General features: G+C 38.1%; 2 protein-coding genes across 4 annotated transcripts; both read right to left on the reverse strand.

Annotated features, from left to right (window-relative positions):
• Positions 1 to 1608: 1608 nt before the first annotated feature.
• Positions 1609 to 7448, reverse strand: prodh2 (proline dehydrogenase 2). 2 transcript variants are annotated; one of them, XM_053512028.1, is made up of 11 exons: positions 7333 to 7448; positions 6779 to 7133; positions 4850 to 5040; positions 4628 to 4754; positions 3951 to 4022; positions 3769 to 3849; positions 3554 to 3697; positions 3149 to 3315; positions 2952 to 3062; positions 2424 to 2512; positions 1609 to 1798 (listed from the first exon to the last, which is right to left on the reverse strand). In XM_053512028.1, exons 2-11 carry the CDS (start codon positions 7031 to 7033, stop codon positions 1617 to 1619), a joined length of 1419 nt encoding a protein of 472 aa, XP_053368003.1. In that variant the 5' UTR covers positions 7034 to 7133; positions 7333 to 7448; the 3' UTR covers positions 1609 to 1616. The 2 variants fall into 2 exon arrangements, with proteins under 2 accessions (XP_053368003.1, XP_053368002.1); XM_053512027.1 differs by having other exon boundaries at positions 6779 to 7144.
• A 1367-nt stretch (positions 7449 to 8815) lies between these two features.
• Positions 8816 to 22726, reverse strand: eif3c (eukaryotic translation initiation factor 3, subunit C). Of its 2 annotated transcripts, none has more exons than XM_053511675.1 (22): positions 22597 to 22726; positions 21918 to 22035; positions 21751 to 21816; positions 21405 to 21594; positions 21183 to 21308; positions 17480 to 17531; positions 16994 to 17115; positions 16180 to 16304; positions 15789 to 16052; positions 15552 to 15693; positions 15319 to 15444; positions 14438 to 14531; positions 12736 to 12923; positions 12396 to 12620; positions 11930 to 12121; positions 11620 to 11791; positions 11225 to 11384; positions 10730 to 10795; positions 10546 to 10633; positions 10285 to 10450; positions 9664 to 9705; positions 8816 to 9228 (listed from the first exon to the last, which is right to left on the reverse strand). In XM_053511675.1, the coding sequence occupies exons 2-22, from the start codon at positions 22016 to 22018 to the stop codon at positions 9152 to 9154; spliced, it is 2784 nt and encodes a 927-aa protein (XP_053367650.1). In that variant the 5' UTR covers positions 22019 to 22035; positions 22597 to 22726; the 3' UTR covers positions 8816 to 9151. The 2 variants fall into 2 exon arrangements, with proteins under 2 accessions (XP_053367650.1, XP_053367649.1); XM_053511674.1 differs by having other exon boundaries at positions 14438 to 14534.
• Between the last annotated feature and the right edge of the window lie 18 nt (positions 22727 to 22744).

A 22744-nucleotide genomic window follows, 5' to 3' on the forward strand; every position in this document is an offset into this window, starting at 1 on the left:
AGAAAAATAACAAAATTTTTGGAATGCATCAATTATGCTAAATATTCAGTGGTGTAAAGATGTGTGAGACCACTGAAACTGAAAACATAAAAAACTAAAAATATATAGAAAGTTAGCATTTCTGGGGGGAAAATGTGGCAATTAATTTGCACATGGATACTAACTAACTATATTTTATTTTCACTAGTGCTCTCAGACATTTGGGTCCCATGTGATTTTTTTTTTTCCTTCGGAGAAAGATGCTTATTTGATACAGATATTAGGATATTGCAGTGACGATGCATATTTCATTGATGGACCAAAAGTTGGGAAACTCAGAGAAAATGTTGCATTTTTTCCTGTACATTTCGCAAAGGTCATGTGTCATGTGTCAAGTGAGGGTGAGTGTACTGGAATGCTCCGGGCTAGCTATAAAATTGCTCCTGTGTATTTTTGTTCATTGTGCAAAGTGTGTGAAACCTTAAATCATATATTGAGATTAACATTTTGAGAATAGTGCATTCCGGATTATATTGGATTATTATTTAAGATTCAGACTCAGAATTATTTGAGATTCAGAGGAGTTTCAGTTCCCTGACATGGGGGTGTCAAGTAGAGATTGCCCGAAACAGCACTCACACAATGTACTGAAAGAACTGTTCGCAAGGTTCGGATGTCCTTTTTCTGTTTTAGCACTGTTTTTACTTTTTTTAGATTTTGGTCTCCCTTAGTGTAAGTAACATTGACAAAATGGATAATTTTGCATTTTGTCCCCTCTCCTTCATCATCAGTATTTTTGTTATTCTGCAGAGTAATAGAGTATGTGGCCATTTGCCCAAGAACAGGTTTTCAACGGGAGTGAACTGGCTGGCTGTAGTGCTGAAATTCATTAAAAAGGTGATAATAATTGCAAACCCCTCCTCTTTTTTTCTCTCCATTTGGTGATGTAGTGGACAGGAGAAAAGTCAAAGGCTAGGTAAACAAACCCTACTACAAATTAATTATCTTCGAGGGGAAAAAAAAACATTCAGAGGCCTGCAAGCTGAAGAAATACAACACATGAAAATACCTCAGTGAGTTTTTTATGTGTTATGTTACATTACATTTTACAACCATACTTATGCAGTCTATTTTGTTTAATAAAAAATATTGTTTTTTATTCTTTTTTAAGATATTATTTCTACTTCTGTTGCTTTTACTTTAACTCAAGACTTAGTTACTCTAACACACAATCAAAAACTAATAGTTTTCCATAGATACACTATATGAAGAAAAGTATTTGGCCAAACCTAATAATAATTGGATTAAGGTGTTACTGAAGTAATGTTATTTGATTAAGTGTTAAGGGCCTTTAACCCTGACCTCATAAATACTCTACAGAATTCCGCAAATTTCCACAGAAACACTACAAAATTTTGTGGACAGCCTTCCAAGCAGAGTGGCGGCTGTTTAAGCTGCACAAGGGGGACAAACTCCATATTAAAGTAAAGATATTTGGATACAAGGTCATTGCAGGTTCGGCCAAATACTTTTGTCCATATGGTGTATGTCATAGTTCCATATTTGTCAGATATCTATGTGTAACTATCATAACTTCCATAAACCACATTCACAAACCTTTATCTTCTCTCATTTGTCTACTTGGCTCGAGTGATCTTCTCCCGAACTCTTCGTCGTAGCTCTTGCCTCAGCAGGTCTCTCTCTTTGCGGATCCCCTGCAGCACGGTGCGGTTCTCCTGAGCACGTCGAACCAGATATGGCAGCGTGTCATCCACTGAGCCGTAAGGCACAGACTTGTACACCGAGAAACCCTGCTGAGCTGAGGTAAGTCCCATAGTCAAAAAGAAATATAAAAGCATAATAAGGATATACAGTAGGCAAAGATTTGCGTTTAAAATATCTTTCAAATATGACTAGTCAGAAAATAGCAACAGAAGAATAACAGAAGTGCCATGTGTAATTCAAATTTTTATTTTATATATATATATATATATATATATATATATATATATATATATATATATATACAAGATTTTGAATTACACATGGCACTTTTGTTATTCTTCTGTTGCTATTTTATTAATGTGTTTAATCTAACATCATATAAACGGACTTGTATAAATCCATATAATGCATGCTTAATAATAAACAAAGTAAAATGTGATATAAAAACATGATTTCTATAAGGAGCCTCCAGTGTCAATTTGTAAAAATGGGAAGCTGCTTGTTTTCTGATGTCCCCTTACATTAAAAAAGTACAAAATGAAAATAAAAGTCATATCATGTCATTTTGTAACTAACATATTAATATTGTAATTGTTGAACCTGCTGTAGAATAAGAGAAATAAATCACTTAAGAATAACTTTGGTGTGGTAACAGTAAAGAGTTTTTAAATAAGCACTGGGTGTTTTCTTACATATTAGAAGTAAATGATGATATTTACCCAGAGTGAGAGACACATGATCACACATCCCAAGAAGTTGACCAAAACACACCGAACCCCCATCTCGAACAATCTCTAACTCATTCATCCTGAAAAAGAAATTAATTTCCTAATTAAGTAATTTTTAAAGAGACAGAACTTAACATTTTTATACTAATTATAAATATTGCTTAATCAAAATCAAAGCACTCATTCTCTTTAATGCTTATTCAGGGTTTTGGGATGCCTGGGGCCTACCCCAGGAGACTGGGTGCACAAGGCAGTATACACTGTGGACAGAGGGCCAGTCCAAAGCAGGGCACAGGCATGCACACACTCACACATTACTGGTAATTTGGAAATGCCAGTTGGCCTCATTTGCATGTCTTTGGACTGTGAGACCTGACAAAACCTGAAGGTGGGACTCGACCCTGGAGGTGTGAGGCCACAGCGCTAACCACTACGCCCAACAAAAATGCTGACTATAGTTCGTCACTCTAGCAAGAGACATCATACATAGCCTCTTAACAACCATAAATCATGTCATACCATGTCACAGCCTTTCTAACAGATTCTTCATTGTGCGTTGCTACAATGATCTTGTAGCGGTCAGGCTGCTGGGAAATCAGGTTCAGCATCACTTCCAGAGACTCATTGTAACTGCATAAAAAAAATATAGCATGAAGACAAACCAGTTTTCGGCACATTACTGAATTCTCAATATTCTGACTGTGTCATCCGTTCACCTGTCATTTGTGTGCTCCCAGGACTGGTGAATGGGGTCCGGTCGTCCTTCCTTGCTTGCCAACTTTCGCTCCTTGTCCATATATGCACCTCGGACAAGTTTAACCCCAAGGCAGAAAGACTGGTCCACAGACAATCGGATAGCATCAAACAAGAGTTCTCTGGACTCCTGGTGGGAGACAGAGGATCATTCATTCATTCTATCATTTTCAGTAAGTGCTTTAAGCCTGTCAGGATCATGGTGAATCTAGATGGCATCTTAAGGACATTGAGGATGAGTCATGGACACAACCTGCGTGAGATACCACCAAGCACACACATTCAAAACTACTTTAGTGGAATGTGTGGAGGAAAAAAGGAAGATCCAATATGTGTGTAAACTGACCTTGGCATACTTGGCAACTAACCTTCAGGTAGCACTGGTACGTGTTCCATATCCAGGCGGTATCTCGATTGAACTTCTTCATCATGGCCATAGTGACGAGCGTGAGCGCAGGATTCATATATGTGTACTCGGCATCCACTAGAACTCTGACTTTGTTAATACTTGCCTGTTGACAAAAAAAACAGTTATTCAGTTGTAATTTAAACAAAGACAGGTTAACATCTGGATCTTTGATACCTCTCCAATTTGGTTTAGTCTGTTCAGTCCAAGTAGAAAATGTGCGTTTTCAGTTTTACTAAGTCCAGGAAATGTAATAACCTGGTCCAAAAACATAAAACATTAATCAAATGATTATTGGCCTCGAAAATTTCTTGTAAATACGGAACAAGAGGAAGAGAATACAAGGAAAGCCTTTATACCTCTTTGTCCATTGCTCTAACCAAGAGGTCAAGATCATAATGTTGGCTCTTCAGCAAGGAAGTCAGCTTAACCTAAACGTTGTCACAACATTCAAGAATGCAGTAAATAGTCGATAGCGAGGCTGAGATCTTCCATCTACACTATCTAATTTGCTGTTAGCGAATATTGTGAATTATTATTTTTCAGTAATCAGGAACAATTACATCAATTATTATAAGAAAACATGCACATACAGTATAAAACACAGTCTGGTCCCTACTAGTTTAAACCTATACTGAGACTTTGCTACAAGGCTAATCCTATGGTTTTATAATCTCAGCAGCAAGTAGAATTTTTCGTAGTCTCTCTTTCAATGTTAAAATCAGCCATCTTTGGTAAACATGTGCAAACATCATACATAAAGGAAGAACTAATTAGGGTAGGGGTAGCATTAACTAGGGCAGATTAATTGGGGCAGAGGTAGCTCAGTGGTTAGGGCATTGGATTAGTGATTAAAAAGCCCCAGGTTCAAACACCTTTCCACTGTTGGGCCCTTGAGAAAGACCCTCAACTGCTCAGATGTATAAGGAGAAAAAAAATGAAGTCTCCCTGAATAAGGGTGTCTGACAAATGCCCTAATGTAAATGTTGATTGGTTTCTTACTAACATTAAAATCCGATAACAGTCAGTCACCTACACAAAGCTCGGGGCTGACCAAGGCAGTGATCTTCAGTTGCATCATGGGATCTTTGCTCCAGGCGTTGCTGTGAGACATGCGCACACACTCCAACATGGCTGCCAAGTTGTCATCGTACCTCTTCTCTCTAGTTACATTGGAGCAATACAAATATTTAGGCACATTCTTTCATAATGGTAATATATATATATATTGATGCATTATGTAAATTTAGTTTCTAACCCAGAGCTTTCCCCTAGATCCTCTTCAATGGGAACAGCCAACATGGGACGTAGTCCTAGCGAGTTCATCTTCTCCATAGATGCTGCAATTTCAGTTTCTGTTTCCCCAGCAACAAACTGAGCATAAACAAATGGCCGAAGGACCATGGCAAAACCTCTTTTGCCCAGGATGGACCGTGTAATTGACATAAGCTGAAAAAAGGAGGACATGCACGTGTGTGTATGCATGACATGTGCCATATCATAGACTTTAAGGTATCAAAATGTAGGTGTTGGATTCCATAGATATACATCATACTATACTGTATATCTATAAACCTGCGTATGTTTTGGAACACCATGGCCCATGTTATTATTATTTTACTATAAAAAGCCTGGTTTGAGATCAAAAGATAAAACAGTATATAAAACAAAAGATCAGAAAATCAACATTGATTTTTTTTTTGCCTATGTACAGCTAGATGTGTCTAAAACCTTCTGTTTAAACTTATCCACTTTCTAAGAGATGAAATGTCAAAGCCTAGTGTTCTGTCTGCCTCATTAGATTAATCGTTTAAACAATTAATAGCTTTATGTGTCTATATACTTTATACTAGAGTCTATGTGTCTTGGCTACATTTGAAAGATATACTACCATAAAGAGAGCTGTCTATGCGAGAAAAGGAGGCATGAATTGGCCATGCTGTCCCAAAATTTTTAGCAGAGAATATATATTACACATACATGTATAAGCAGGAGGGGCATATCTTAAGGAGATACATCAGGCACAATAACATTTATTCAGGGATGTGTATGCATCTTTGTGTCAGTGTACATTTGTGATGCCTTGACGATGTAGTGATTATTTAAACAGTACATAGTATACAATATATACATATAGTATACAAAGTACATTCATAAAGAGGTAGGCAAAGTAAAACAATAATCTTTGTTATGACATTTGGGAGAAAGCTGGATTATTAAAAAGAAAAAACAAACTGATCAGCCATGACATTATGATCTCCCACCTAATATGGAGTAGGTCCCCTCTTTGCCACCAAAACTGTAATGACCTAGTATGTGTTCTAACACCTTTCAATACGAACCACCCTTAAACTTTTTCTCAATTTGATCTACACTAGCGCTTCTATTAGATCGTACTACATGAGCCAGCCTTCACTCTCCAAGTGCATCAGTGAGCCTTGGCCACCCATAACCCTGTCACCAGGTCATCAATTTTTCTCCCTTGATTACTTTTGGTATTTCCTGACCACTGCAGGCCAGGAATATTTCACAAGAGCTATAGTTTTGGAATTGTTCCGACCCAGTTGTCTAGCCATCACAATTTGGCCCTTCTCACTGTAGCTACATTTTCAATATCTTGTCACAATGGTGGCCCGGAAGTGGGTGGGATATGTAGGGCAGCATGTGAACCTTTTTAATGAAATTGATGTATAGGAGGCAGAAAAAATGGGCAAGTGTAAAGATTTGAATGACTTTGACTAGGGCCAAATTGTGATGGCTTGACCCATGACTGGGTCAGAGCAACTCCAAAACTGCAGGTCTTGTTGGATGTTCCTGCATACCAAAAGTGATCCAAGGAAGGAAAACCAGTGAACTGGTGACATGGTCATGGATGGCCAATGCTCACTGACGCACATGGATAGCAACGAATCGTCCGTGTAGTCTGATCCAATAGAAGAGCTACTGTAGCTTAAATTGTTGAAGGTTAATGCTGATAGTTTGTGATAGAAAGGTGTCAGAACACACAGTGCATCACTATTGCACTACAGCACTAGCATTATTGATATGTTCATTCATTTAAGTTGAAGATGTTGTTCTGCAGTTTAGCCTCTATTAAGATCCAGTGTGCTTTAGCCACAACCATTTTTAACTGATTGTCATTTCAGAGAGATCGATGCAATCATAACTGAGGTGTAGCAACACTCACCTTGCCACAGTTATTGACCAGCACAGGGTAAGAGCAGAGTCTAAAAACTCCAAGCGCTCGTATGAGTTCCCACCCACTCTTGGACTGAAACGCTCGTGGATCCTTAAATGTTAGCAGGGCAGGTGGAACCGGTTCCCTGAGCTCATGATTCGAGAAGGATGCAAACCCCACACGTTCTGACGACAGTGTCCTTACGCTTATTATACGCAGTGCCTGGAAATTATGTAGCATACTCGAGCGAAAAACAGAGGACATCTTTGTGGATTTGGCACAGGATTTTCTTTTGCAGACTTTTATCCTCAAGCTGAAATTTAAATCACTCCAAATCAGTTGTCTTGTACAGCGTTCCAGAGATCTGTACATGAACTGCATGTTAAGTGAAAGAATTGGTAAACTGTACAGTTACATATTATGATAGATACAGTTTGAGTAACAAAAACTTTGCTGTACAAATCTAACAAAACACTTATTTGAAATACAATTTTACTTATTTATTCATCTATAAGTCACAATAATCAAACAGATTTTGACGTTTCTTTCATTAAAGTTCATACCTTCTCAAGACCAGTTACTTCCAGAAAGTCCAGTAATTGTTTTGTGAATGCTGTAACTAACCCTGGAAAGTGGGTGAATGTTCAATGAAACAAAACTTCCGATGAAAGAGAAGAGGATGGAGGTTAGGGGTTTATGTTGGGTCTCATGGTTAATTACTGACTAACAGAATGAACTTTGGGTCGAGCATTGGGGAACACCTCAAGCAGCGAAACCTCGGTCTTGTAATTTTGTAAATTACAATTATATATAAAAATGTATCCAATCATGGTGTAAAAGTTAAATGCACTTTAAAATAACTGAGAAAAACTGTCTTCTCTGACCCTTTTACAGCTATATTCAAATAAACCTGGTAGGAGAGAGAACGTCAAGGGGGATGCAAGTATATTAAATAAAACTCAGGCTTCAAAATCAGCTGAAGCCATTGATTCCACAAGAACTCTGAAGTAAATCTTCCCATTATAACCTTTTTATAATTTGGGGACTCTGTGGATTGGACTTGTTTGTCCTGCACCTCTCACAGATGCTTGTGCAGATTTGAGATTTTAAAAATTTTAGAAGCCAAGTCACCACCACAAACCTTATGCTCCTCTAACTATTCCTGAACAATATACTATATTGCTGAAAAAAGGCTACTATCATTAGGGAATACGGTTGCTGTGAAGGCACACACATATGCATGCTTGTAATCTATTAGACCAATAAATGTTATATTCACATGAGTAGTTTTAATATTATGGATGTTATCAGTGCATACTACTGCAATAAAATATTTTCAAAAGGTACAAAATTATATAGGTAGGTATAACTGCCTTAGAAAAACAGTAATCATAAAATCTGATTACCATAAAACCCAAAAACCCAGGTTAGACAATATCCACAGAACAAGATGAATCCAATTGTAGACATAGACTTTGATCCAAAACTGACCCAGCAAACAAACCTGGGGCCAAAAATTAACTGAACTAAAAAACATGATCAGACTGCCCTAAATAATTTAAAAATGTTTCCCCCAAAAAAGTTTTAATATTAAATGATATATTGTAACCTCTGGGAGAATTATATCAAATACAACTTAATCCTTCATCCTAGATAAATGTCTGTAGCCAACTAGTTAACCATCTAGCTAGACAGTGAGGTGGACAGGATTTACTCTATTTAAAAACAGAACATAATAAATTTGCTTATATACAGCTGTGCTCAGGTAATGCTAATATGGTTTCAAACAGTTGCTGACTCTTGATTTGCACACATGGGTCAGTTGTAGAGGATTAGGCAAATATTAAACATATTTGAACTCTGTGACATGCACAGTGACCTACGTGTGGCAAGAGTTCGGCTACATGCAAGTAGTGCTTACTGTTTACATGGGAATGCCCTCAAATAAAGAAAACAGCTAATACATTTTTCACAAACGTCTCAACTAAAATCAGGTGACAAACATAAATAAATCAAAAAAACCTACAACAAAAATAAGCACACAGATTTTTCAACTGAACAATATTTATTTTGTCATTTGTATTGGGCATCACAGAGAAAAAAGAAAGAAAAAAACACTAATGAAATGCTTCCCTGTGCCATCTTATTTTTTTTTTACTATTAAATCTGCTCCACCCTTAATGCATTTAAATCAACTAAGGTGAAGGAAATCTTGTTTGAGGATAACTTTAAATATCTGGATTGATGTTTAATCCAGCTGCAAACCTGCGCAAGAATAAAAGCTGTAAATAAGATGACATTACTGCTGTAAATACTAGCGCAGTGAAGATGACGGAAGTGCACAGAGGTGAGAATGGAATGAGAGATTTGCTTTAAATGAACTCAGTAAGAGCCTTGGTTCTGGTTCCGGTAGGATCCTCTCTGGTAGTTTTGTTTCTGCTGGTAGGAACCTTTCTGATCTAAGGGGTCATAAAAAACAAACATTTAGCAATGACAGCAAAGTCAGAGTTCAGGTTAATGCTGCCACACTGACGTTCCTGATTATGGGTCACAACAGATATTCTTACCACTTAAATAAACACTGTTGTAGGAAGGTAACCCACAACAGATGATCAACTATGCTTTAAGTCGAAACTTTACAAAGGCTATATTTATACATACATGTACTTTTCTGTGCAAGATCTCATGCAACATTTAGATTAGCCAATCTACAATTGCTAATCAATTCTCTATACGACTTATCCTTTTGGGAATCTATTAAACAGAAGCTCAGGGCACTAAGCCAAGGTACACCCTGGACAGCACGTGCACACACAATTGGGAATTTGAAAATCTACAACGCTGCCCAATTAACATCCAAAACACAATGCCACATTCCGTCCAAATACACCCACCTCTCTGGTAGCCTTGCTTCTGCTGGTAGCCACCTTTTTGATCTGTTAAACACAACAAGGAATTATATTCAAGTGTCTTGAAATGTCACAGAAAATCTCACTTCCCATTCATTCAAGCAAACAACTTGCATTACGATCTCCAAACGTATTACATTTTGCTGCTAGTCAAGACCTTTTCCGATGAGAAATTAAAACCTAAGCAATTACACATGGACGCCGATTTGATACGATGCATAAGATACATGCACAAAGCATTTAATCAGAATAAGTTTTTTTTTGACGTATGCAAACAGGTTGTGTGCTGTGAAGCATTTTGTCTGACCTACATATATATATATATGCGCATGCATTGGACTTGGTTGTCCTCTCACCGATGCTTGAGCAAATTTGAAATCATTAGGATTGAAAAATTTGAAGGCTAAGTCACCACGTTCAAATCTTTCATGTTGCTCCAACTGTTCCTGAACAGCTGTTGCAATGTGCAGGGTGCATTATATATTAATATTATTATACCGTATTTATTAAAAGTGCCTTAACTGATTTGCATTTATTATGATCAACATGAATTCTGTTTGACATGACCAAAGCCTATTTAAGACAAAAATGGAATTTGCTTCTCACCCCTGTTGAAGTAGCCTCCATAGACCCCCTGTTTAAGATCAAAGACGCGTTCGTTGTTTTCTACCAGGCCGCCCAGCTTCTCTGCCAGCTGCAGTGCCATGTTCTGCAGGCATGTGGGCTCGGTCCTGTGCATCACCACCGTCTGAGTTGGCTGGTCGAGAGATGCCTAGAAGAAGCATGAGGCAAAGGTGTAAAATTTAACCTAAACGAAAAAAAAAAAAAGAGCAAATCCATGATAACACTAAGCGGTCTGGGTTTTACCATAAGCTCTTCATTGATGATCATCTTGCTGATGATGCTGTGGACCATTGGCAACTCGAGCTCAAACATCTTGGATAGGGTTGCCATGCTGTGGAAACAAACCCACCAGCAGATGTGTTATGTAGCATCATCAACACAGAACACACTGAAATTTAGTTGGATAGATGATTTGCTGTAGCAGTACCTGATGGAGTCATACACACTGCTGTAGGTAAACAAGTAGGTACGTAACGATTCCTCCTGAATTTTCCTGCAGGATTAAAAAATTATTGAAAATGTTAAAAGATGGCTTTTTATTGTTTAGAGGCTGATAATGCAAATTAAAACAGGACCAAACTTGCTTCAAGAAATTAAATGCAACTATAAATTGATAGTAAAATCATTTAATACTGGAAATTACCAACTTTTTTTCTTTTTTTTATGTTAGTATTGTGATAGAAGTAGAATAAAACCAGTTAAAAAAACAGAAAAATAATCAGTTACTTCAGGCTGGTAAAAGTTACTTAAATCAGCCTGCACCACAGAACTCTATCATCCATTATTTTCCTTAAACATTATGCCCATAAGCACTTTATTGTATCTTGTCCCATCTTATCTACCTATCCAGCTGGATATGTTTACGCATGTGACTGATGCACTTTATCTTGTAGGCCATAAAGCTCATGAATGTAGTCTTTACCTGACGAGCATTTCACGTACACGCTGTGCCTCGGGGAACAAGTCCCACACTTTACTGTTCATCTTCTCATTAATGATAAAGGAGTGGCACGTGCGCCAGTCACCCATCTTCATGGCTTTACTTGCAGCCACGACGTGCTCCCTCATGCTCTCAGGGGGTCCTAGAGATAGTCAATGGGTCTAATTTTAGTGGTAACGCAACCTTTTATTTCTACATAATGTATATGTGAGGATGTACATTATGTAGAAAAAAAGGAATTAAGATGATTAAGCCTTCTGGGAGTGTTAATGGAAAACCTGTTACACAATTGTATTCTAACTAGAGCACTTTTAAAATACAAAAAATAAAACAGCAGCAGCAACACTCAAGAACTCAACATGCACTCGGGTGCTCACCGAGTAAGGGCTGTCTCTCTCCCACACGCAGCTGGTGGTGGAACTGTTTGCTGATCATACGGCGACGGGCATCAAACTCGTGCGCTGCCATGTAGGGGATCTCTAGCAGCATGGCTGAAACCAAATACACACACTCCAGCAGCTCCAAGTTGATGTGCATGTGGAATGGCACCTGAGAAGAAATGCAAGAAATAGAGGAAATGTTATGCCCAATTTTGCTAATCTTGTCTTCTTTTTTTCTGAACAGGTCAGTAAATGTCTATTTCTACAGTAATAACTCATTCAGAGAGAGGCGCCATAATAATCCTACCTGTCGCCTCTTCTCGATCTTCTCTTGCTCTGCGTTTCTCTCCTGCATGTTTCTCATGAGCAGACCCTGACCAAGGAGCTCCTTCGCTCTGCCGCTTGACTGGATGTCTAGCAGAGCATTGTGAGCGTCTTTGATCATGCCCTGGCGAAAGGCGCAGATGCCCAGCTGCACCATGGTCCTATTGTAGAGGATCTGTGGCGCAAAAAAAAAAAAAAAAAAAAGAAGAGCTGAATAAATCAATCGCAGTTTTTATTTATTACATTATGTCTAATAATTTTATCATAAAATGATTGCATGATTGACTGGTTTATCTGGCTGTTAATCTTTAATTTACTTTCAAACATCTCAAACACTGTTCATATGCCAGACCTGATTATCAACATTTACCATCTCAGCAGTTTTTGCACACTGAAACTGCATGTTGTCCTATCTATAAGAATTTATTTGTGTGTGTGTGCGTGTGTACCTGTACAGGAGGGTCAGCATGCTGAATGTTATCCTGCAGGTGACTCATAAGCATGAGGTCACGAGCCTGGTACCACCGGCTGTGCAGAGCATGGTGGTAGATGTGACACAGAATGGCGCAGGTGCGGATTCGGTCAGTGCGGTCCTTGGCGTAGATGAACTTGCACAAGCGGTCCATGAGGACCGCACTGTCCTCTCCCTCGCTCTCTTCCTGGTCCTGTTCAGACTGAAGAAAAAGATTAGTTTAGTCATAATCCAAGGACTAAAAATGCTTTCTTTAACTTTGTGTATGAGCTGATCACAATGCCAGGGTATTTATATAAAAAAATCTGCTCACTTACTTTGCTCTCCCCCTGCAAGCCCAGGCTGCGACGGTGAGCCTTGTAGTCAAACTTATAGTAGGTGTGCATGATGCGGCGCAAGTAGACACGGCACACTTCCTCTGTCGTGCCTTTGGTGTCCAGGTACTGCACCAAGCGATCGATGATGGCGCAGACTCGCCCCTCGTCTTTCAGGTTGTCCACATACTCTGGAAAAGCAATGACAGTGTATAACTCTAAAAATGATAAAATGTTTTGCTGCTGTAAAGCCAGAATAATTTTTTTTTATATATAACGTATCGTTAATGTAGTAAGGTTAATAATAGGTGTGATGACCCATTGCATAAAATCTAGTTGTGGGTATAATGTGTGCAGTTTTATTAGGAAACTAGCTGCTTAGTTTTACTAAACATCCTGCAGAACCAGCCGCAGTTCTTCTGAGGACTGTCATACCTGCTCCTTTTTTTTCACGGACGTAAAACCCAGAAGTTTTTGTTTTGTCTAAAAACATTCTTTACAGATATTTCTGTAAAAGTATTTTTTTTTTCTGCTGAAATATTCATAATATTTACAATATAATAAGGCTGCAACTAACGATTTTAATAAATCAAAAACAGAACTAAAATCTTTAGAAAATGCACAAACATGTTGCTCCTTGAGCTGTTATAATAATAAAATAAAAATGGGGTAGCACAAAAAACAGACATGTATGCTTTATATCTGCCAAATATATACAGTGGACCTTTGGATTACGAGCATAATTCGTTTCGGAAGCGGCTCGTATTCCAAAACACTCGAAAACCAGATTAAATTTTTAAAAACACACACTAACTGAATCACTGCTGTAAAGTAAAAATAAAACAAATTAACCTGCACTTTACCTTTACCTTTACTCGTAACAGAGCAGTGTTTGTGTAGAACAGAGAGAAAGTGCGTGCGTGTCTGTGAAGGGGAAAGTAGGAGGGGTCTGTGTGTGTGTGTCCAATGGCATGTGCGCGCACACAGCAGCCTAAGCCTTGAGCAGAGAGATGAAATGGATTTTTAACGTCTCTAATGAGACTTGCTTTTGCTTTACACGCACGTTGTACACACACGCATACAAACACATACATGTTTTGTATGTGCACACAGCGTTATAGTAAACAGTACACGCATGCATGGATGTTGATAACGTCTTTGTTTGGATGTTGATAGGTTTTTTTTTAAATAATCAAATGTCTCCGCGTCTTCGTTGTTGCAGCCCTATAATTTTCTAGTCCTGTCACCCTTAGAAAATCCATCACTTACTTTACTTGTCTTTCTTCTCCCTTTTCTAAAATAAACCTTTTCAAATTCTGACAACGACCCAACCTGCCATTCAAATACCATTTTCAAACTGAGTTGAATGGTGAGTGAACATGGACAGAATCGAAAAGAGACTAACAGAAGAAGTTCATAAGTATGTATGCTTTATGATTCATCATTGGCACAATAAAGACTTGGAGATGGCAGCAGATTTGTGCCGACTTTGGTTTGGTGTCTGTTATTTGCTTAATAATAATTTCCTTAAACGTAACCGTTCTTGAAGCTCAAACTTCAATAGAAGCTATGGGTTTAGAGTAACACACACCAGCCTACAAGTATAAATGCTCATAACTTTGCATAGACTACAGCATAGGTTCTGTGTAGACTTGAAACAGAAGGATAAATCAAGCTTAACTGCATGTTAAAATAATTAGCTCACCCTGGGAATGGGGGTCTGTGTTCTGCATAATCTTTGTGAACTCCTCGTCCATTCTCTCCACAAGTGTCAGGATGCAACCACGAACACGGAATGGCTGCTACATAAAAAACAAAAAAAACAAAAAAAAAAAAACATGAATTTGCATACTAGTCATGTCCATAATGCTACCAACTAGGGATAAAAAGCCTTAACCAGATTTCAAGTAAAACTAACAAAAATGATACAATTTTGTTTTTTTGTGTTATAAAGAAAGCTACTTAAGTTAATGCCACCCCACCACTAACAATTTATGCAGGCTAGCTTGGATAGAACCTTACCACAGTACGAGTTCTACGTCCGGGAACAAGTTAGTAAGTCTAATTTGTTCTTAGGTCTGACAAAGTGAATCTTGTATGCCTTTGACACGAATATAGAATGTAAAGCATACCAACCCCCTTGACTAAATCTGTTGCCTATCCCCACACGTAATAGGGCCTATGGAAACAGATCTTACAGTGGAATTTAACAGAGTTGTCTCCAATTTTCCGAAATTAGCATTATTCCCCATTAGGACAGCCTTACAGGACAGACATTTTCTATCATCGTGCTTCTGGACTGATTTATTAAAACCGGTGAGGCCGATTTCTCCCGCACCCCCACACAAAATATCAGACATTTGATATATTCATTTACACACAAATAATATTGCCATCTAGTGCAATGCAGTGTCTGTTTTCTTTGTACAATACACGCGAGATACTTCTGTGATTAAACTGGAAGTAGAACCACGGTCCGTTCGTATCTGCGGAAATTAGTACCTCAAATGTTTTTAGGTTTGGGACTACCTGTATTTGTTTTTCCAGGACCTTCTTGAAATAAGATGAGAGAAAAAAAAAACTGACCTGGTCAGAGACAGCCAAGCTCTCACTGTCTTCAGCGATGTTTTCGCCAATGAAAATGTTGTTGTTGCCAAACAGGATGTCCAGCAGCTCGTCAATGCAGTCCAGGCACTTCTTCCACATTTCCGCCTGAGAATGGAACAGACTTTAGAAAAAGGAAAACTGCTGTACACATGTCAAACATAAAATCAAACTTTCCTAGACACTGAAGTAAAGCAAATGTAAAAACCCCTCACCTTCATGAAGGCAGCCAGATTGGGGTTGTAGTCGTATAGGGAGGCAATGATGTTGAACTTGATTTTAACCATGATGCCTTGACCCAGGTTGTTCTCTTCAGCGATGCCCGCAAGAGCATGGAGGAGCTCAATCTGAGCAGCTCTGATACACAGGTGTACACACATACCATAATGAATCAGTATAAAGAATTCAACAGCACTGGAAACTACCATGTGGAGTAAAAAGACAATACATACCTGTCAGTTCCCTTCTTTCCTCGTGCCTGAAGGATCTCGTTGAGTTTCTTCACAACCACAGCGACATTAATCTCTGTGCCTTTGGCGAACATCTTGGGCTTCTCCTTGACCAGAGGAACTCCTCCCCTCACCTGCTTCCAGTCTCCTTCATCACCTTCTCCACCCTCCTCCTCTCCTTCATCATCAGCACGCTCCTTCTTTTTGATCTTTTTCTTCCTGTCGTCCTTTTTGCGGTCACCCGACAGTTTATCTCCATCCTGCGCCCTAAGTAACACACCTAGTGTTTACAACTTTGGCAAAAAAACAAACAAAAAAACCCTACAACACACTAAACATACGTTTAGATATTAAATAAGTCGAAAATGAATTTTATGATGCAAAAAGGGTATACTTTTTGAGGAAAGCCGTGGCCAGGGATGCAGTGTTGCCTTCGTTGTCGTCACTCACACTGCTGCCATCCATGGAGTCACTGCCCCAGTCTGCATCATCCTCGTCGCTGCTTTCCGATTCATCGTCCTACAGCACAGAAAAGTGGGGTTACACTGGATAACTCCACGACTGTGCCTCAAGATGTGTGATTTTAGTTAGAGCCGACATTAAGACCAAAGCTACTATTAAAGAAAATTAAAAAGGGGTTTTCAGGATTTTTCCAAGTCTGTCTTAAGTTAATTACCAAAAAGGTCTTGGTTATTTAAAATTTTCCTGTTCCACAGGAACTAGCCATATAGGTATTTAAAATAAATGAATCATGTTTGTACTAGATACCTTTATTTTAAAAAATACCAACTCCTTGTAAAACCTTCATAGGAGTCTCAGGTGAACTTTGGAATGCATTTTTGCATGGAGACAAAAATCGTGGAATTTGGCCCCAAGCACTCATTTTCCACTCACCTTGCGGGAGATGAACTTCATGGCACCGTTCATGGTGTCCAGAGCAGGAAAATTTATAACGACCAAAAACTATGGTAATATACTCATATGCACCTCAGTTTTGATTTTTAGACGCAAACCTGAACGATCCCCCTAACCAATACTTCTGACCAGAATTCAATCGCAGTGGCAGCATGCACTTAACAGCACTCATTCTCTTGGTGTCTTTGATCAGAACTTCTAAAATTTTTATTATACATAAAAAAAAATTAAAAAAAAACTATATATGCTCTTGTATTAGCTCTTATGAAATATAAATAAGGTCACTGGCTTACAGCAACTGCCCCCTTGAGGAACTTGCTGGCGTCAGGAGCTGGCTCAGCTGCAGGCTTCTTCTTTAAAAAACTCTTTGCGACACTTTTCCCTGCTCCTTCGTCTTCACTGTCCGATGACATGCCTGCACATCAGACACACACACACACACAGAAGGTGTGTGCTAAATTTTAGTCATCACATAAAATCAGGAACATTAAGTTTGATGATGTATTGAACACTTAAATTTGAGATGCTGATTTTGGAAAACTATTGCTGAAACTTAGATGTTCATGATATCTAGTCAATACAGTAAATCTATTACCTGGAAAAACAATTCAGTTTTTTTTGGCAGCAGGAGAACTGACTGTCACATTTGAAATATAATCTAATTCATATAATATAATACACAAGATGATTTTCCAAGCTGGCTAACAGTTTCTCCATGTGTGGCAGATGATTATTTCATATCCTGACCAAAACAGGCAGATTCCAGCTTCATGACATACCAGATCCAGCTTCCTCCTTCTCCTCCTCCTCATCAGCAGACTGTTCAGGGTTCTGAAGACAAACATAATCAAAAAAAAAAAAAAAAAAAAAAAAAAAAAAAAAAAAATATATATATATATATATATATATATATATATATATATATATTATATACACACACCATTATTAAAAAAAAACACTTAGTACAGGTAGTCCTGTCTTAGGAACAAGTCCTGTTCCAGAAGCATGTTTGTAAGTCAGATTTGCTCTTAAGTCTGACAATGTGAGTCATACGCCTTTAACACGAATACACAATGTAAAGCATACCAATCCATTTGATAAATCACTGTCCCCTTTCCCCACACTGTGGGCAAAAACCTAGCCCCTAAGTCAAATGCAACAGCCAATCGTCTGTGGCTTTAAATCGCGGGGAGAATCCTGGGTGGCACTTTGCCTCAGAGCAGTTTTCCACTGTATGGACTATGAACCATGTTTTGAGGATTTTCTGAATTAAGGATTATTCACCCTCAGAACAGCCAATCACCGTGCTTCCTGACTGATTCAATTTCTCCCTCGACCACCCAAAAAAATAAATAAAATAAATGCATAAAACACCACACATGGAGCAATGACGTGATGCCCCCTTTTTCTGTCCGGGTAAATTTTATTTTGCAGAAAAAACTTGTTATACATCTACTTGTTATACCTTCTTTACCTACTAAACCACTCTAACTTCGTCAAATTTTTAAGTTTTTCATCATTCTTCTGCTATCCGAAGTGCCTAAACATCATATGGGGCGACCGTCCGGCCTTGACTTTTGTTAGGAAAACTGGTTTAAAAACACTTTAAATCAACTTAAATATCTCCCTTTTCCTAGTTGGCATAATTTCTAACATGTTTTACATCCACTGAAAAAACTATAAAGCATCTGCACATATATTTTTATCATGATATACAAACGAATGTTGTCCGAATTATGTTGGTTCTATCCATATCATCCGGGGCGACCATCAACAAACCACAATTTTGGAACCTTTATTTAAAAAAACATCCCAAGGATGGGATACTGCATCAGCCAGACACAAGTGAAGACCCCCTGGAAACAACTGTAAGTGTATAACAGTCTCTCTCATATAGTAAGAAAAATCTGTTTTTTAACTGCTGTAATGTCGTAGTCACTTTTGGTCATCATGTGGGGCGACCACCCCAAAACTGAATTATAATTTTTTCCCCACAAATCTATATTTTGATGATAACTTTGAAAGTGCTTTGTCACTAGCAGAAGCTTGTTTGGTTTCTGAGGCTAACCGTTAGCCTGTTATACTTGAGTAAACTTGAAAACATCATATGGGGCGACCACTGCTGAGTGTTTTAAATGATAGATATATGTCCTATATTTGTAGTTTTCATATTCTAAACATCAATTATATACATAGAGTTAATTGTTTATGCATAATTATTTGTATATTTTATCGTTTTCCTTCTAAATTCAGCCATTTCCCATTCCTTTTATATGGATAAACATTTATTTTTTTGTTGTAGTACAATCCTACAGGAAAAATGTAAAAAACAAAACAAAACCCTACACTGACATTCTATTTATGTGACTATACATGTATTAGTCATTTAAAACAAGTTTTAACCTATTTTACCTATTTCCTAGATGGCACGATTAACAAGCAAAGAGAAGACTGCTCGTCATAGACAGAAAGTCAACTCCGACCCTGCAGCAAGAGCAGAGTATCTTGCAAGGAAAAGAGAGAGGTAAAGAAAAAAGAGCATCTGTAGCAGTGAGCTAGAGGTCACAGAAAGTAGGAGACCAGGGTAGATCAAATAAACAGTTTAGACTGTATGCTACAATGAGCTATTAAACATTGGTCACCGAAACAGCTGTTCTCTAAATAGAGTAGATTCAGGATAAGGAGGAAAGAGCACAGGTGTAGAATGTTTATCTTGTTGATAAAAAACTCTGTACACTATTGTTTTAGCTACCAAAAAAGAAAGCATTAGGGGAAGATTCCATATGTGAAGTCAGATGAGTTATCAGAGAGGGAGAGGAATAATCTGAGAAACAAGTGGAAGGCTGCATCCAGAGGATACAGGGAGAGAAGAAAGATGGAGAAGGCAATGTTGGACCTGACACCTCAATCCATAGAGAACACTCTGTCAGATCCAACAGGTGTAGAAGGAGTGGAGGGGCAGCAAGAGAGTCCAGGGGGGCGGGGGGGGGGGGGGGGGGGGGGGGCATAAATCCACTGTAGTCACGACAAGTCGTTTGCTGTGTTCTGTAGCTTCGGTAGGTAACAGTTACAACAACTTATTTTACTGTATCCTTTAGCTTACAGTATCACGGTCAAAAGCTTGTGTTCTCCCCACCTTTCTGTATCCTTCCGTGTCTTAACAACTTACAACTAACGTGCGTGATAGACATGCAGCTACACAACTTGTGGGATGATGTCACAGAACAACTTGTGGGATGATGTCACAGAACAACTTGTGGGATGATGTCACAGAACAACTTGTGGGATGATGTCACAGAACAACTTGTGGGATGATGTCACAGAACAACTTGTGGGATGATGTCACAGAACAACTTACGAGTATAATACTAAATGCTTAAACTAATAAACTCAACGGACTTAATGTATAATGCCTAACTAACAAATTAAAATGAAATAAACACAACAACAAATTACAAGAATGAAATATAGCCCTTACAATGAGAAAAGAAAAGGGCCAGAAAAAGAAACTTATTATTTGTGATATTTGAATGTTAAATGGTTAATTGAGATGCAAGTAGTGTTCATCCTTGTCCAATAAATCAAAAAGGTTCCAAAAAAGAGATTCTTTACTCAGCTTTTTAAGTTCTTGAAGCATTTATTGTGTTGCAATAAAAATTATATAATTTGTTAATGTCCTTCTGATTTGTTATATTTAAATGTTGAAATGTTATTTGAATAAAAAGAGTTAAATTTTCTTTCGTCTTGAACTCGTGTACATTTTAACTGAAATTTTTATACCTGTGGTTTTCTTATCATTTGGGGCGATCATATGTCATGTGGGGTAACCAACAAATGGCAATAATTACACTACATTCATAACCAAATATCCATCAGTTTAGCCTCAAATATTAATCAGTGGTATGCTATTGTTAAATGAGTAATTGCTAATTCAGTTTTTTTGCTTTTGAAGTAAAAATCAGTACTGTAACTGGTACTTACAGTTACAGTACTGGTACTGAGGGAGACTCTGATATTATAAAATAAACTTGTAAAATGATGGTTTTCATAAAATGTAAGGGCACTAAAGTTTCTTTCTTCATCAGTTTATCTACTTACTGATACGAGTTCAACTAGTCTTAATGATACATAAAAATGTGAATTTTGAGATATAATACGGTCGCCCCATATGACTTTTTTAAGGCTATGTATTATTAACTTAAGTGTAAAAACACTAAAATGTCATTTTTTTTACTTTTCTTTATAAAGGCATGTGTACACTACATTCCAAATGTTTAGAAAATGGCCAAACATATCCATATTTGTGGTATTTTAAAATTGTCTTATTAAAAAGTCTTATCCGTCAATGACCCACATACAATATCCCAGACTTAAGACATAATAAGACATGCACAGTCCGTTCAAATGTGCGGAAATTCGTAACTTAAATGTTCCTAAATCTAGGACTTATTGCATAACCATAAGAAACTTTTGAGAACTGACCTCCTTGTAGGTGTTGATCTCCGTCTCAAAGTCACGGTTGTACTTGCGGATCTTCTGCCGCAGCGTGCTCAGAGCTTTAGCATTGTTTTTGTTCATCTTCTTTTTACCCTCCTTGTCCTCCCATAGCTGCAACAGAAAACCACGTTTCTGTTATAGTCTCAAAACAAAATGGTATTAAAAGAAATCCATTCTGGAATTAAAACTGAACTAAAAATCTCGTACTTGGTTGAGGTAATCCTCCAAGTCGGCCAGCAGGCGAACGTAAAACTTGGGAACTCCCTCTTTATCCACAATTGCTTTGCTCTTGAAGAACGCTCGGCATAGTTGCTCGAACTCCTCCAGACATTTGGCTATGTCGCGAATTTTCATGGCATTGCGGATGGTTGTAATAAAGTTGGTCAGCTCCTCAAACCTAAAAGCAAAAAACAAAAGGATTCAACAAAAGGAATAACTGTTTGAAGTATATTTACACCATTACAAAAAGCATGCTCAAAACCAAACACATTTTGCCCAACCATACACTCTCTACACCGAAGGGCATTCTTATACACACCAAACAGCTTCTCACCTTTTATCCTTGGCGCTGCGAACCACTCTTTTGGTGTCTTCTTCATCATCGCTCAACAACAAGGCTCTGAGAAGAAGAAGAAAACACAAATGTTAAAATAAAAATTAAATCAGAAAAAGTGTTAGAGTTAAATAAATGAAGTAAATGAATATAAATAAAGTACTGACTGTTTGTTGAAAGTAGTGCCGGTCGCTTTAGGGGCGAGCTCGTCCGAGGATGAGGACTCTTCCGACTCGCTGTCGGATCCGGTGGCGAAGAAACGGGACATGGCAAAGGCTGTTCACGCTGTATATTTGGGAGTAAAATGAATAAACGTTACATTAGCCATAAGGTTGTGGCCTAACCTGGTATTTCATTTGATGAACACAAATAGGCAAAGGTGTTAAACATTATTTCAGAAAAATTGTACTGTCCCCCTGAAATAACGTGATAAATGACTGTATATGTGCGGGCAAAGAACAAGTGGTTTAAAAAATTTATAAATAAGTGACAAAATATGAATACCTCGTTAAAAGTTAGTAAATTAACCCTGCAATGTGTCACCAGACAATCTGCTAATCTTAGCTAAATAATCTAACTGGCAATTAACTGGAACAAATGTCCTTCCTGAACTACATCTAACTGCAGAAAAAAAACACCTCTGCGCCTCAGGGGTAAACAGGCAATAAATATTAACAAAAATACAGCTATTAAGGCGGCTTGGCTAAGCTAAAGATCTGCCGCTAAGATAACTAGCATGCTAGCTAACGCACGAGAGACTGTGACGACACGACGCCGGCTAATTTTTGCACACGAAAATGAACCGCGGCATATTATACAAATTGATCAATCGACACAGGATCTTACCTGTTATCTGATACAACAGTTCGAGTCCTGTTTTGTGAGGTTAGTCTGACTGAATTTAATATCCAGATTGGCAAACTGGTCAGCACAAATGACGGCGTGCTCGTGAGCCTTTTTGGCTATTTCCGGCGAGAAAGGAAGTGACGCAGCG

The sequence above is a fragment of the Clarias gariepinus genome, chromosome 14 (genome assembly GCF_024256425.1).
Source record: "Clarias gariepinus isolate MV-2021 ecotype Netherlands chromosome 14, CGAR_prim_01v2, whole genome shotgun sequence".
Lineage (NCBI taxonomy): Eukaryota > Metazoa > Chordata > Actinopteri > Siluriformes > Clariidae > Clarias > Clarias gariepinus.

Coding starts and splice junctions, on each gene's coding strand:
- eif3c (XM_053511674.1), bottom strand. CDS start 22,018: ATGTCCCGTTTCTTCGCCACCGGATCCGACAGCGAGTCGGAAGAGTCC. Junction 16,053..16,179: donor GCCACGGCTTTCCTCAAAAA/GTATACCCTTTT, acceptor TGTGTTACTTAG/GGCGCAGGATGGAGATAAAC. Junction 10,451..10,545: donor TCATCAATGAAGAGCTTATG/GTAAAACCCAGA, acceptor TGCTTCTTCTAG/GCATCTCTCGACCAGCCAAC.
- prodh2 (XM_053512027.1), bottom strand. CDS start 7,141: ATGTACAGATCTCTGGAACGCTGTACAAGACAACTGATTTGGAGTGAT. Junction 3,850..3,950: donor TTAGAGCAATGGACAAAGAG/GTATAAAGGCTT, acceptor TTTTTGGACCAG/GTTATTACATTTCCTGGACT. Junction 3,698..3,768: donor GACTAAACCAAATTGGAGAG/GTATCAAAGATC, acceptor TTTTGTCAACAG/GCAAGTATTAACAAAGTCAG.